This window comes from Schistocerca piceifrons, chromosome 3 (genome assembly GCF_021461385.2).
Source record: "Schistocerca piceifrons isolate TAMUIC-IGC-003096 chromosome 3, iqSchPice1.1, whole genome shotgun sequence".
NCBI lineage: Eukaryota > Metazoa > Arthropoda > Insecta > Orthoptera > Acrididae > Schistocerca > Schistocerca piceifrons.
The window spans coordinates 639,653,295-639,666,534 of NC_060140.1; the positions used below are offsets into that span (position 1 = coordinate 639,653,295).

At 39.3% G+C, this 13,240-nt stretch overlaps 1 protein-coding gene across 1 annotated transcript in view; it reads left to right on the plus strand.

Moving 5' to 3' along the window:
* Positions 1-13,240, plus strand: part of LOC124789617 (esterase FE4-like) — a 125,407-nt gene that overhangs the window by 34,592 nt on the left and 77,575 nt on the right. The window contains exon 5 of the mRNA XM_047257037.1: positions 2,762-2,955. Within this exon, the coding sequence (XP_047112993.1) occupies positions 2,762-2,955 (194 nt within the window). The remainder of the gene's footprint in view (positions 1-2,761; positions 2,956-13,240) is intronic.

Below are 13,240 nucleotides of genomic sequence, written 5' to 3' on the forward strand. Positions count from 1 at the left end.
ACATTCATGCCCGAGGCAGGATTCGAACCTGCGACCGTAGCAGCAGCGCGGCTCCAGACTGAAGCGCCTAGAACCACTCGGCCACAATGTCGGCTCTGGCTATTTGCGACATTGTATCAATAACATTCACGAACAAGGATTTTAAATGGTCTTTTGACATTTTCTCATTTGTGATAGCCTCCAAACATAAGTTTGATGGAAGATTATCGGCAACAGCCTTTTTAACTTTCGGGCAGAATGTTTTTTGTTGACGACAAATATACAGTTTTTTGTTATGTGTCCACTCATTCAAAATCCAATATCTGCTGTTTGAGTATGAGCTGTTCTGTGCGCAGACTGGACCATGGCAGCTGTTGTTTTTTCTTCTTTTTCGACAATGTCTCACTAGAAGTTATTTCATAACTAAATCGACTTTAACTAGTGTAACAAATGTAATATGGTTCTATTTGGAAACTTGCAAATTTTCTGGTTTACTTCTTCTACAAAAGGGGCACCAGACTGTATATCTCTATCATGTAATCATTGATGTACCTACGGCACTTGCTGTATTCTTTCTTGAAGCTGCAGAACATTTAAATTTTATGTACGTAATTTCTCTTGCTTTTTTGCAGTGCCCAAAATTTCATGTGCCAGTTATAGACACATTTTCCTCCATTGCATTGACGTCACATTAAGATAGAATGTGTTCTTTTATCTCCATTTCTGTTCCCTCGAAATAGATGTTCATTAGATCTTTTTTCTCAACATAATCAAATATTAATTTGATGCTCGATATGCTTATTATATATGGGTGTCTCTTCAGACACGAGTTATAGGTCACAACTTTACTTGGAAGTGTATGATAAACATCATAAATACGTTCAAGTCGTTCTTCGAAAAACTTTGTTAAATTAATAACTGTGATGGATTTACTTTCTGGTGGAATTTTATTGTGACCGCAGCTGTTAGCTTCTCTTTGAATAGTAGTGTTTCCGCCACAGTCACCAGCACCGCAGTCTTGAACACTATTGATACACAGATCGTCTATGAAGTAGTTTTCCTTAGCCACTATCCTAAACAAGTAACTTCAGTCGAGGAGTTCCAGCTTCTGAGTAATCATATCCTCGAAAAACAATGCAAAAGCGTGTATGTATGAGTGACAGTACTGACACACGTACACTAAACACCTGAACTACTTACTGAGGTAACTAACTGACTGGCGTGTTCAAAACCGTAAGTGCTGTCGTGTAAAAACCAAGGACAACACAAACACATGCCGTTGCATGTTCAAAGGCAAATTCCCGTTCGAGCCAAGAAACGTCCTTGATTAGCGACTTCGGACAAACTGTAAACATAATTTCAAATCCTTACGAATTGTCTTCTCGCTGTCAAATGCCACAAAATGATGAAAGGAAAATTCATTGCTTACTTATTTCCGAAGTTCATGATGTAAAACTTCAGTATAGAACATGATGTTTTAATACATTACTTCTTTATTGCTGACTGTATTCGCAACAAATTTAGCAAATAGGGTCCACATACACCACTGAATGTACCTGTAAAGTTGTATCATTGTGCGTAACGTAGTTCGGGAGATACGATGTTACAAACGTAGGGGTTGAGGGAAAAATTATCTTTTGCTTAAAACGATGCACAAACAATTATTATACGAATCCTTATTTGCTATTGAAAATACTTAGCGGCTTTCTCCAAAACCAAACATAATATCAAAAGTTTTCTAAGATTTTTCTCGCTTACATACTTAACGTCAAATACAATTTAAAAAATAAAAAGAATGAAATTAAAAAATCGCACCATGAAGGAATTATCCGAATGGGACAGAAATCGATAGACAGAAGGTACAGACAATCAAATTTTTACAATTTAAGAAAAATTGGTTTATTTATTCAAGAGAAAGAGCTTCACAACTTGAGCAAGTCAGTAATTTGTTGGTTGACCTCTGGCCCTTATGCCTAACACTGATTGACAGAGTTGCTGGATGTCCCCCTGAAGGATATCGTTCCAGATTCTGTCCAACAGGCGCATCACATCGTCAGAGTCCCTAGATGGTTGGAGGACTCTTCCGTGAAGTTCCAAACGTTCTCGAATAGGGAGAAATGGAGCTACCTTGTTGGCCAAGGTAAGGTTTGGCAAGCACGAAGGCAGACATGTCTTTGGCCTGGAATCTCATTGACTGGAGTAGAACTGTCTTCAGTGATGAGTTTCGCTTTGAACAGAGCCCCAATGACCATCAAAGAGGTGTCCAGAGACGCCCTGGAAAGTTGTGGGATATCAACCTGACTGTCTCCCACCATACGGCCGGACAACCAGGAGTAACGGTCTAGGATACAATTTATTTTCACAGTAGGACCCCTTCGGTTGCCATCCACTGCACTCTTATGGCACGGCGGTACGACGACGATATTCTACGCCTTGTTTTGTTGCCCTTCATAGTAAACTATCCTGGGCTTACATTTCAGCAAGACAATGCCCACCCACACACGATTGCAGTTTCTAATGCTTGTCTTCATGGTTTTTTTTTTTTTTTTTGGTCACATAAATCAAACTTCAGATCTCGTTCAGGCAAAAAAGCACCAACAACTGTCGTCATCAGTAGTGAGCATATATAAGAAAACATTTGGTTCGTTACATAAAAGGAAAGACACAAAAGCAGTCAGATGATAACGACCTATGCTCGTAAGAAATTAGAATTCTATAGTAAAGTTATCTGTAGTTACAAGAGTGTATGCAAACTTCAGTGACAGTTTTGTTTAATCTACAGGTCTTTTCCACCGGGCGATATCCCAGAGCGGCGTAGCGCTGTCGCCGTGGGCAGTTTCTCAGACTGGCGGTGAGCAGAATGCGCGAAAGTTGGCTGCCCTGATGGATTGTCCAACGGAGCCCAGTGCAGCGCTGGTTGACTGCCTCAGGAACGTAGACGACTACAAGCTTGCTGGGGCTCAGACTCAATACGCGGTTGGTTTCTTAGTGTTTTGTTTAACTGATACAACGGTAATTTCATAGTAACTATCACTCGTACACTTTCTGTACAATATAAGACATTCGACTTCACAATACCATAAATTGAAGTAAAATGGAAAATCATTTAGTTTTCTTTACTTATTTTTCATCAGTCTTCTGACTGGTTATTGCATCTCGCTACAAATTCCTCTCCCGCACCAACCTTTTCATCTCAGACTATCAGTTGCACCCTGTGTCCTTAATTATTTGCTGGATGTGTTCCCGTCTCTATCTTCCTCTATAGTTTTTACCCTCTGTAGCTTCCTCTAGTACCATAGAAATTATTCCCTGTTGTATTAACAAATGCCCTATCATCCTGCCACTTCTTCTTGACACTGTTTCCAATACGTTCCATTCCTCCTCATTCCTTAGCTTATCAAACCACCTAATTTTCAACATCCTTCTGTAGTACCATATCTCGAAGTCTTCGATTCTCTTCTGTACTGGGTTCCCACAGTACATGCCTCTCAAATGCTTCGGTTCTCTTCCGATCGGGCCTTCCACTGTACATGTCTCTCAAATGCTTCGCTTCTCTTCCGATCCAGCTTCCCACAATCCTTGTATCTCTCCCATACAAAGTTGTGATCCAGACGTACGTTCTCAGAAATTTATTTCTCAAATTAAGGCCTGTTTTTAGTACTACGTAGTAGCTTTCTCTTTCCCAGGAACGCCCTGTTTGCCTGTGCTAGTCTGTTTTTTGTGTCATCTGTGCTCTGTTCATTGTGGGCCATTTTGCTTCCTCGGTAGCAGAATTCCTTAACTTCTTGTACTTCATGATCCCCAGTTTTCATGTTCCCATTTCTGCTATTCCTTATTACTTTCACCTTTCATCTTTCTTCGATTTACCATCACTCTATATTCTATACCCATTAGATTGTTGATTCCATTCAATAGATTCTGTAATTATTCTTCACATTCATTGAGGATGGTAACGTCATCAGAGAACGTTATCATTGGTGTCCTTTCACCAAGAATTTTAATCCCATGCTTTAACCTTTCTTTTATTTCTGTCATTGTTTCTTCGATGCATAGGTTGAACAGTAGGGATGAAATACTAAATCCCAGTCTAAAACCTTTTTCAATTCGAGCACTTAGTTCTTGTTCTTTCACCCTCATTGTTTGTTTTTGGTTTTTGTTCACATTGTATATCACCATTCTTTCCCTATAACTAACCACCGCTTTTTCTCAGAATTTCGAACGTTTTGCACCATTCCATACTATTGACAGCTTTTTCTGGGTCAGTAAATCCTAAGAAAGTGCCTTGATTTTTCTTTTGTCTTCTTTCCATTATCGACCACAACATCAGAACAGACTCTCTGGTGCTTTTACCATCCCTAAAGTCAAAGTGATCCTCATCCACCAGATCCTCAATTTTCTTTTCTATTCTTCTGTATATTACTCTTTTCAGTAACTTGGATGAATTAGCTTTTAAGCTAATTGTGTGATATTTCTCGTGCATATCGGCTCTTGCAGTCTTCAGAAATGTGTCGATGATATTTTTCCGAATGCCTGATGTTTATCGCCAGTCTCGTACATTCTATACACCAACGTGAATAGTCGTTGTGTTGCCATTTCCTACAATGATTTTAGAAATTTCGATGAAATGTTATCTATCCCTTCTGCCTTATTTTGTCTTAAGTCTTCCAAAACTCGTTCAATTTCTGATTCTAATACTGGATTCCCTATCTCAGCCCTGTCAACTACAGTTTGTTCTTCCACCACGTCATCAGAGAATACCTCCCCGCCACAGAGGTCTTACCTCCCTTTCATATTCCCCCAAGTTTTATTTCCTCTTTTCGATATGCTGAGTCAGTCCTTCTGACATTCATTTCTCGTTAGATTTTTATCACATTTTTCATTTACTCATTTCACCTTAGCATCCCTGCACTCCTATTACTATCAATCCTAAGTGACTTGTATTTTTGTATTCCTGAATATCCCTGAATATTTTTGTACTTCCTTCTTTCCTCGATCAGCTGAAGTACTTCTTCTGTTACCCATGGCTTCTTCGAAGTTACCTTCCTTGGACTTACGTTTTTCTTACCAACTTCCGTGATTTCCAAATTTAGAGATGCCCATTCCCGTTCAACAGGGGTGTCTACTAAATACTCATTATCATAGTGTCTATAGTTTCAAATTAGACTTCAGAATCTCTTCCTGACCATGACGTAACCTGTCTGAAAGTTTCCATATGCCCCACTCCATTTCAAGTATATCTCTCCCTGTTGTGATTTTTGAACAGAGTATTCACGATGACTAGCTGAAATTTTTTGTAGAACTCAGTCTTTCTCATGTCTCATTCCTACTACCAAGCACATTTTCTCCCACAACCCTTTGTTCTATTCATTGCCCTACAACTGTGTTCCTATCCCCCATGACAATTAGATTTTCTATCTCCTTTTCCCATACTGTATTATATATCACCATATATTTTCTCTACCTCTTCCTCTTCTGTTTGGAACTTTGGCTTTTGTGCTGGATCTATCGTTGTCAGTGTTAGTTACCTGTAGATTCTAGTGAGAACAGCCTTACCATGAACTGTTCACATTAAGTCACTCCCTACCATAACGTTTTGTTCTTAAGAAATCTTATTCCTGTTATGTCATTTTCTGCTGCTGTTGATATTACCCTACAACTTCTGACCAGAAGCACTTGTCTTCATTCCCTTTTACTTTAGTGGCTGTAGATTGATTCTAGCATTTCCTTTTTAAGATTTTTTAGTTTCACTACCACATTCAGACTTCTGGAATTCCATGCCCTGACGTGATAGAATGTTACTCTTTTATTTGTTATTGAGTCTTTCTGTCATGGTCACCTCTCCTTGGGCAGTCTCCTACCTGAGGTCCAAATTGGCAACTGTTCTGGAATCCTTTGGCAATGGAGAGATCATCATGATACTTTTTCAGCTGCACACCTCATGTCCTCTAGATACACATTATTTGTCTTTAATGCAGTGGTTTCCATTGCCTTCTGCATCCCATTGATCTTTGATCATTGGCGATTTTCTGCCTTTTAGGGGCAGTTCCCCGCTCCAAAGGCTAGAGAGTGCACTGGAATCTCTGTGAATTCCTCTGCCCTCTTTGACAAGGGCATTGCCAGGATGGGGGTGACTTCTTATCCTGGAAGTCTTCGGCCACCATTGCTAATGATTTTCATTCAAAGTGGTAAACTAATAAGCTTTCGAATTATTTACATTTAATGGATGTCACCATATGGAAATATAACTTCGAAGCATAAGTGTATATGACATTAATGAAAAAATTTCTCATATGCAGTTGAAGACAATGCCGATAAACCAAGTCTAAACGTACTGTTTACAGTAAGTGCGCATGATAAAGAAGAGTAGTAATTAATGTGATTCGAACTATTAAATAAGAGGCGAATTTTAGTTCACAATCTGTAGCTCTTTCTGCGCAATTAAGAAATGTGTACATTGTTTTTCAAGAAAGTTAATTAGCAAAACAACGAAATGTGTATCTTAAATAATCAAGAATTCTCTAATTACAGTTTTTTTTTACAGAAGAAGGTAAATAATCACATCCGATTCTGTTTTGACCACCGATCATTAAGTAAGGTTTATCATGATTAATAAAATGGATATCACAGAGTATGAATTTTCTGCTTTGTGTTATTGCGGCAGCAAACATCGATCTCTTACATAGTAACACAATAAAAAGAAACACATCATTAACAAAATGAATAGACAGTATGTGTAAAAATACCAAATTACAGAGCGAGGTGGCGCAGTGGTTAGCACACTGGACTAGCTTTCGGGAGGACGACGGTGCAATCCCGTGTACGGCCATCCTGATTTAAGTTTTCCGTGATTTCCTTAAATCGCTCCAGGCAAATTTCGGGATGGTTCCTTTGAAAGGGCGCGGCCGACTTCTTCCCCGTCCTTCCCTAATCCAATGAGACCGATGACCTCGCTGTTTGGTCTCTTCCCCCAAACAACCCAATCCCAACCCATCCAAAATTTCATGTGAAAATGATAATAGTTAATGTATTCAGAGATGCAAAAAGAAAATAGATGGGGGGAAGCTATTTTTGTGACATACGGTCTACAGATCTAATCACATGACTACATAAATACATTAGAATTTGAAATATCCACAGGTACACATCTTTCATTGCACTATTTTATCTTAAGCACTCACTGCACTTGCAGGTACTGTGCTACGTAAAGTACACGAAAAAAACTGTAAAAACGTCACACAAAGTTGAAGTCTGACATCGTCGCTCCACTCCGTATGACCTTGTTCAAAAACGTTTCGTGTTGCCTACTGTGGGACGACAAGTGCACAGCTAATCCACACAGGATAGTAGAGTGTGCCTCCAGGTTTGCGCAGCGAAGACTGGAGCGCCGCTCGGCTGAAAGTATGCCAAATATTAGTCTTGCACGTAGTAACGTGGTATTGCTCCCACGAAGCTGTTGCCTTCATTCATAGTATAACGGTGACATAGCTTTGTACACCAGCATCTCGAAAATGCAGAGAAAAAACAGGCTGCAGCATCACTTAAAAAAAATGACACTGCCGTATCATAAAAATAACAGTCACACGTAAAAAACATTAAAGCACTGAAATGACATTAAATACTCACTCATTTACGAAAACGTAAATAAAACTGTACAGATATCAAAGTCATTAGTAATTATTATCACTTGAAAGTAAACATGAAATTTCTTTCCCTTCCCTTTCCCTTCGCTTTCTCTCTTCTTCTTCTTCTTCTTCTTCTTCTTCTTCACAAAGTGAGAGTATAATCTCCTTCTATTTCGTCTATTGTCCCACTTGAATTTCTTCTCAGAAATAGATGTAAAGTTACAATTGCGATTTTTGGCACGCTCGTTGGGGCTTAGCAAATTACGTGTTCTGTTCTGCTGATCCTTTGCCGAATATCCGAAGGTTGTTTTGAATTTTTTAGAAGTCATAACACATTCCACGCCAAACTTCCACGTTGTGTACTGAAAAACATAATTTGTTCTGCACAAAAATGTCAGAATAGCAGTTATCATTATAGATTCCTGGCGTTAATAAATCAGTAGCCTCACGTACCGAACACTGATCAGTGTCAGAGTTACAATTATGTTTTGCATATATAAATTTTTCCAGCTCATTAATGTTAATTCCAAACTCGAAAGAACGTTGTCGTGCATCATAAATCCGCTATTTTCATTACATGGTCTTTGAATGTTAAGAACGGGAGCATGAAATATTGCACTCGATTCTATAGACTGATGTTCTTTCATGTGGTTGTATTTTTAATTGAGACTGAACAACAATCACTTCACCTTCTATATCTTCACCATATTATTTACTGTCCTGAGTATGAGGAGAATGTTCGATATTCTTCGGTTTCCTAATTCCGTTTTTCAAATCAGTGAGCAGCCGCTCCAAGTCGTTACGTATAACTACCACCTTTTGATCCAACCTCTTGTTCAAATTTGGGTTCAACCTTTGATTATATGACTTCAATTCTCTCTTATTATCGTCTAGTTTTTTGAAAAACATTAATTATTATTATTATTTAGCTTTTAAATACCCCTACTTTTCTTTTGTAAAAACTACATTAACTCATCCTCCTTTCCTTCACTCTCAACATGATTGTCTACTTCTGCATCTCCTGATTCGATAAAAACATCCAAATCTGAGCTTTCATTTTCTGTTGCATCTGCAGTTTGATTTCTGGCAGTCTGTGTCAATTTCATATTGAGATCGATGACAACTCTTCCTCATTAACAATGTCCTCTCCATCAGTTATGTCATCATTCTCATTTTAACCACTCACCATACCAGGCTGCGGATCTGAAATTTGTTGCAGGATGCCACGTCCTTGTCAGCAGCCTTCATACGTGTCTGAACCACTATGTGTGCTATTTTACCACGAACCTGCCTCCCTCCAAGAAGCTAACGATATATTTATTTCATTTACTGAAAGTTTGAGTAAGCAGGCAATGACAGGTTCGACTGAGAACAGTTAGTATTAGTGAATCACTAACAGAACGGTTTACCACCGAAATGGTTACTTGTTTCAAATACTTTGAAATATATTTACCTTTAGCAATATTGCGCATGGTATCCTATCACAGTAATCATTTTACAATGAAACCTTAAAAGTATTATTAGTGGGCAGCGATTACTCTTGCATGCTGGACTTCGCTAAACCAATGGTAGTCGCATTAAAGTAGTGTACACTATGTGGTGTAGCAGATCCATAAATGTAATACCAAACATCGCAAAGAATAATAAATATCTTTACGTGCAGGATATAGAATACTCACGCATCCGCACACCTCAAACAATTAAATTTCATGAGGAAATTCATGCCAACAACAAGTTTCAGTGTGGAATTAACAGATAAAGAAGGACCCCAGTAAATAGAATAGATCAGCAATACATAATGGTAAAATTAACAGGCATATGAACTACGTACATTTAATGGATGTCACCATATGACCCTATACTTGAACAAAACAAAGCTAAATCATGTTAGTCCTTGAACGCTAAAAATAAAACGAAAGTTGGTTGTTTTCTTTCTTAATCTCCACATTTTGCTTATGGATGGATCGACTGTACATTGTCGGAATATAATCAGAACCCACACATTTAATATTTCCAGCAGTAAAGTCAATGAATAGCTGATTGATATCAAAGAGAAAAACATCATCCACACAATTCCGAAAATTGCAAGAGCCTACAAGTGCGAGAATTATCGCACAATCAGCTTAATCGCTCAAGTTTCCAAGTTACTGACAAGAATCATATGCGGAAAAATTGCAAAAAACCTGATGATGTGTTAAATGACGATCAGTTTGGTTTTAGGGAAGATAAAGAAACCAGAGAGGCAATTATGACGTTGCGGTTGATAGTTGAAGCAAGACTAAGGAAAAACCAAGATACATTTATAGGATCTGGCGACCTAGAATAAGAATTCGACAGTGTCGAAAGGTAGAAGAAGTTCGAAATTCTGAGAAAAATTGGGGTGAGGTATAGTGAAAGATGGGTAATGTACAATATGTACAAGAGCCAAGAGGGAACTGTAAGTCTGGAAAAACCAAGAACTAAGTGCTCGGACTAAAAAAGGTATAAGACAGGGTCGTAGTTCTTCATTCCTACTGTTCACTCTGTATATCGAAGAAGCAATGCTGGAAACATAAGAAAAGTTCAAGCGTGGAAATAAGGTTGAAGGTGAAAGGATATCAATAATAAGATACGCTGAAGATATTGCTCTCCTCAGTGAAAGTGAAGGAGAATTACTGGATGTGCTGAATGGAATGAACAGTCTAATGAGTATAGATTATGGACAGAGGGTAAATCGAAGAAAGACGAAAGTAATGAGAAGTAACAGACATGAAAACAGCGAGAAACTTAATATCAGAATTAGTGATCGCGAAGCAGAAGAAGGACGTCTCTTACTTAGGCAGCAAAATTACTCAGGAGGACATAAAAAGCACACTAGCACTGGCAAAAAGGGCATCCTGTCCTAGTGAAATTTATTAGTATCAAACATAGGCCTTAACTGGAGGAAGACATTGCTGAGAATATACGACTGGTAGCGGAACATGGGCTGTTGGAGAATCAGAAAAGAAGAGAATCGAAGTATATGAGACGTAGTACTACAACAAGAACTTTGAAAAGTAGATGGACTGATAGGGTAAGGAAAGAGGAGGTTCTCTGGGGAATCGGCGAAGAAAGGAATATGTGGAAAACACAGACAAGAAGAAGAAACAGGATTGTAGGACATGCATGAATACATCCGGAAATAACATCCATTGTACTAGAGAGAGCTGTAGAGGGTAAAAACAGTAGATGAGAACAGAGATTGGAGTACATCCAGCAAATAACTGAGGGTGTAGGTTGCAAGTGCTTCTCTGAGATGAAGAGGTTGGCACAAGAGAGGAATTCGTGGAGGACCGCATCAAACCACTTTCTGACTGATTTGATGTGGCCCAACGTGATGAAAAAGGGTGTAAGACAGGTATGTAGTCTTTGATTCCTGATGTTCATTCTATACCTATCAAGTTACCAATGGCGGAAATAAAAGCAACGTTCAGGACTGGAATTAAAGTTCAAGGTCAAAAAAAAAATCAAAGAGATCTAGCAAGCAGTGCCTTAAATTCCAAATACTTTGGTGAACAGGGATCCTGGTGACTGAAAATGTTATTTTAAATGATGGTGAATTAAAGAATTACAGCTGTTTGCACTGATAAAACTTAAATTATTCAATCGCATCGCTGTTAGGCTTCTTTGGAGTAAAACATTTGCTGTAGTCGTGCTTGTAACTTGCTGTAGCACATATTATCCTATGGTATAACTGATTTTGTATTAAAAAAAAAGACATGGTATTCTTACTAGAAAGAGCAGATAAACAGTTGTTAGTATCCCACTTAGTAAATGAATCGACTTAATTTACTTCCGATACGATGGACGTGGAAGAATTATGGGCAAATTTTAAACACATTATAAATCCGCATTGGAGAAGTATGTGCCGAAAAAGTGGGTTACGGACGGAAAAGACCCACCGTGGTTTAACAGCGCAATTCGGAGAATGCTCAGGAAGCAAAGACAGTTGCACTCCCGGTACAAGAAATATCGGGAGAATGAGGACAGGCAAAAGTTAGTAGAGATCCGTGCTGCTGTAAAAAGAGCGATGCGCGAAGCATACAACTACTACCACCGTCATTCCTTAGCAAAAGATCTTGCTGAAAACCCAAGGAAATTCTGGTCTTACGTAAATTCGGAAGCGGGTCAAAGGCTTCCATCCAGTTACTCACTGGTCAGTCTGGCCTGGCAACGGAAGACAGCAAAACTAAAGCTGAAATTTTAAACTTAGCATTTGAGAAATCTTTCAAGCAGGAGGATCGTACAAACATACCGCCATTTGAGTCTCGTACAGATTCCCGTATGGAGAACATAGTGATAGACATCCCTGGGGTTGTGAAGCAGCTGAATGGGTTGAAAATAAATAAATCGCCAGGTCCTGATGGGATTCCATTCGGTTTTATGGAGAGTACTCTACTGCATTGGCTCCCTACTTAGCTTGCATTTATCGCGAATCTCTTCCCCAACGTAAAGTCCCGAGCGACTGGAAAAAAGCGCAGGTGACACCTGTATATCAGAAGGGTAGAAGGACGGATCCTCAAAATTACAGACCAATATATTTAACATCGGTTTGTTGCAGGGTTCTCGAACATACTCTCAGTTCTAATATAATGAATTTACCTGAGACAGAGAAGTTGCTGTCCATGCATCAGCACGGCTTTAGAAAGCATCGCTCCTGCGAAACGCAACTCGCCCTTTTTTCACATGCTATCTTGCGAACCGTGGATGAAGGGTATCAGACGGATGCCATATTCCTTGACTCCCGGAAAGCGTTTGACTCGGTGCCCCACTGCAGACTCCTAACTAAGGTACGAGCATATGGGAATGGTTCCCAAATATGTGAGTGGCTCGAAGACTTCTTAAGTAGTAGAACCCAGTACGTTGTCCTCGATGGTGAGTGTTCATCGGAGGTGAGGGTATCTTCTGGAGTGCCCCAGCGAAGCGTGGTAGGTCCGCTGTTGTTTTCTATCTACATAAATGATCTTTTGGATAGGGTGGATAGCAATGTGCGGCTGTTTGCTGATGATGCTGTGGTGTACGGGAAGGTGTCGTCGTTGAGTGACTGTAGGAGATTACAAGATAACTTGGACAGGATTTGTGATTGGTGTAAAGAATGGCAGATAACTCGAAATATATATAAATGTAAATTAATGCGGAGGAATAGGAAAAAGAATCCCGTAATGTGTGAATAGTCCATTAGTAGTGTAGCACTTGACACAGTCACGTCGATTAAATATTTGGGCGTAACATTGCAGAGTGGGAAAGGTGGATAGTCGTCTTCGGTTCATTGGTAGAATTTAGGGAAGATGTGGTTCATCTGTAAAAGAGATCGCTTATAAAACACTAATACGACCTATTCTTGAGTACTGCTCGAGCGTTTGGGATCCCTATCAGGTCGGATTTAGGGAGGACATAGAAGCAATTCAGAGGCGGGCTGCTAGATTTGTTACTGGTAGGTTTGATTGTCACGCGATTGTTACAGAAATGTTTCAGGAACTCGGGTGGGAGTCTCTGGAGAAAAGAAGGCGTTGTTTTCGTGAATCGCTACTGAGGAAATTTAGAGAACCAGCATTTGAGGCTGCCCCAATATTTCGCGGAAAGACCACAAACATAAGAGAGATTAGGGCTCGTACAGAGGC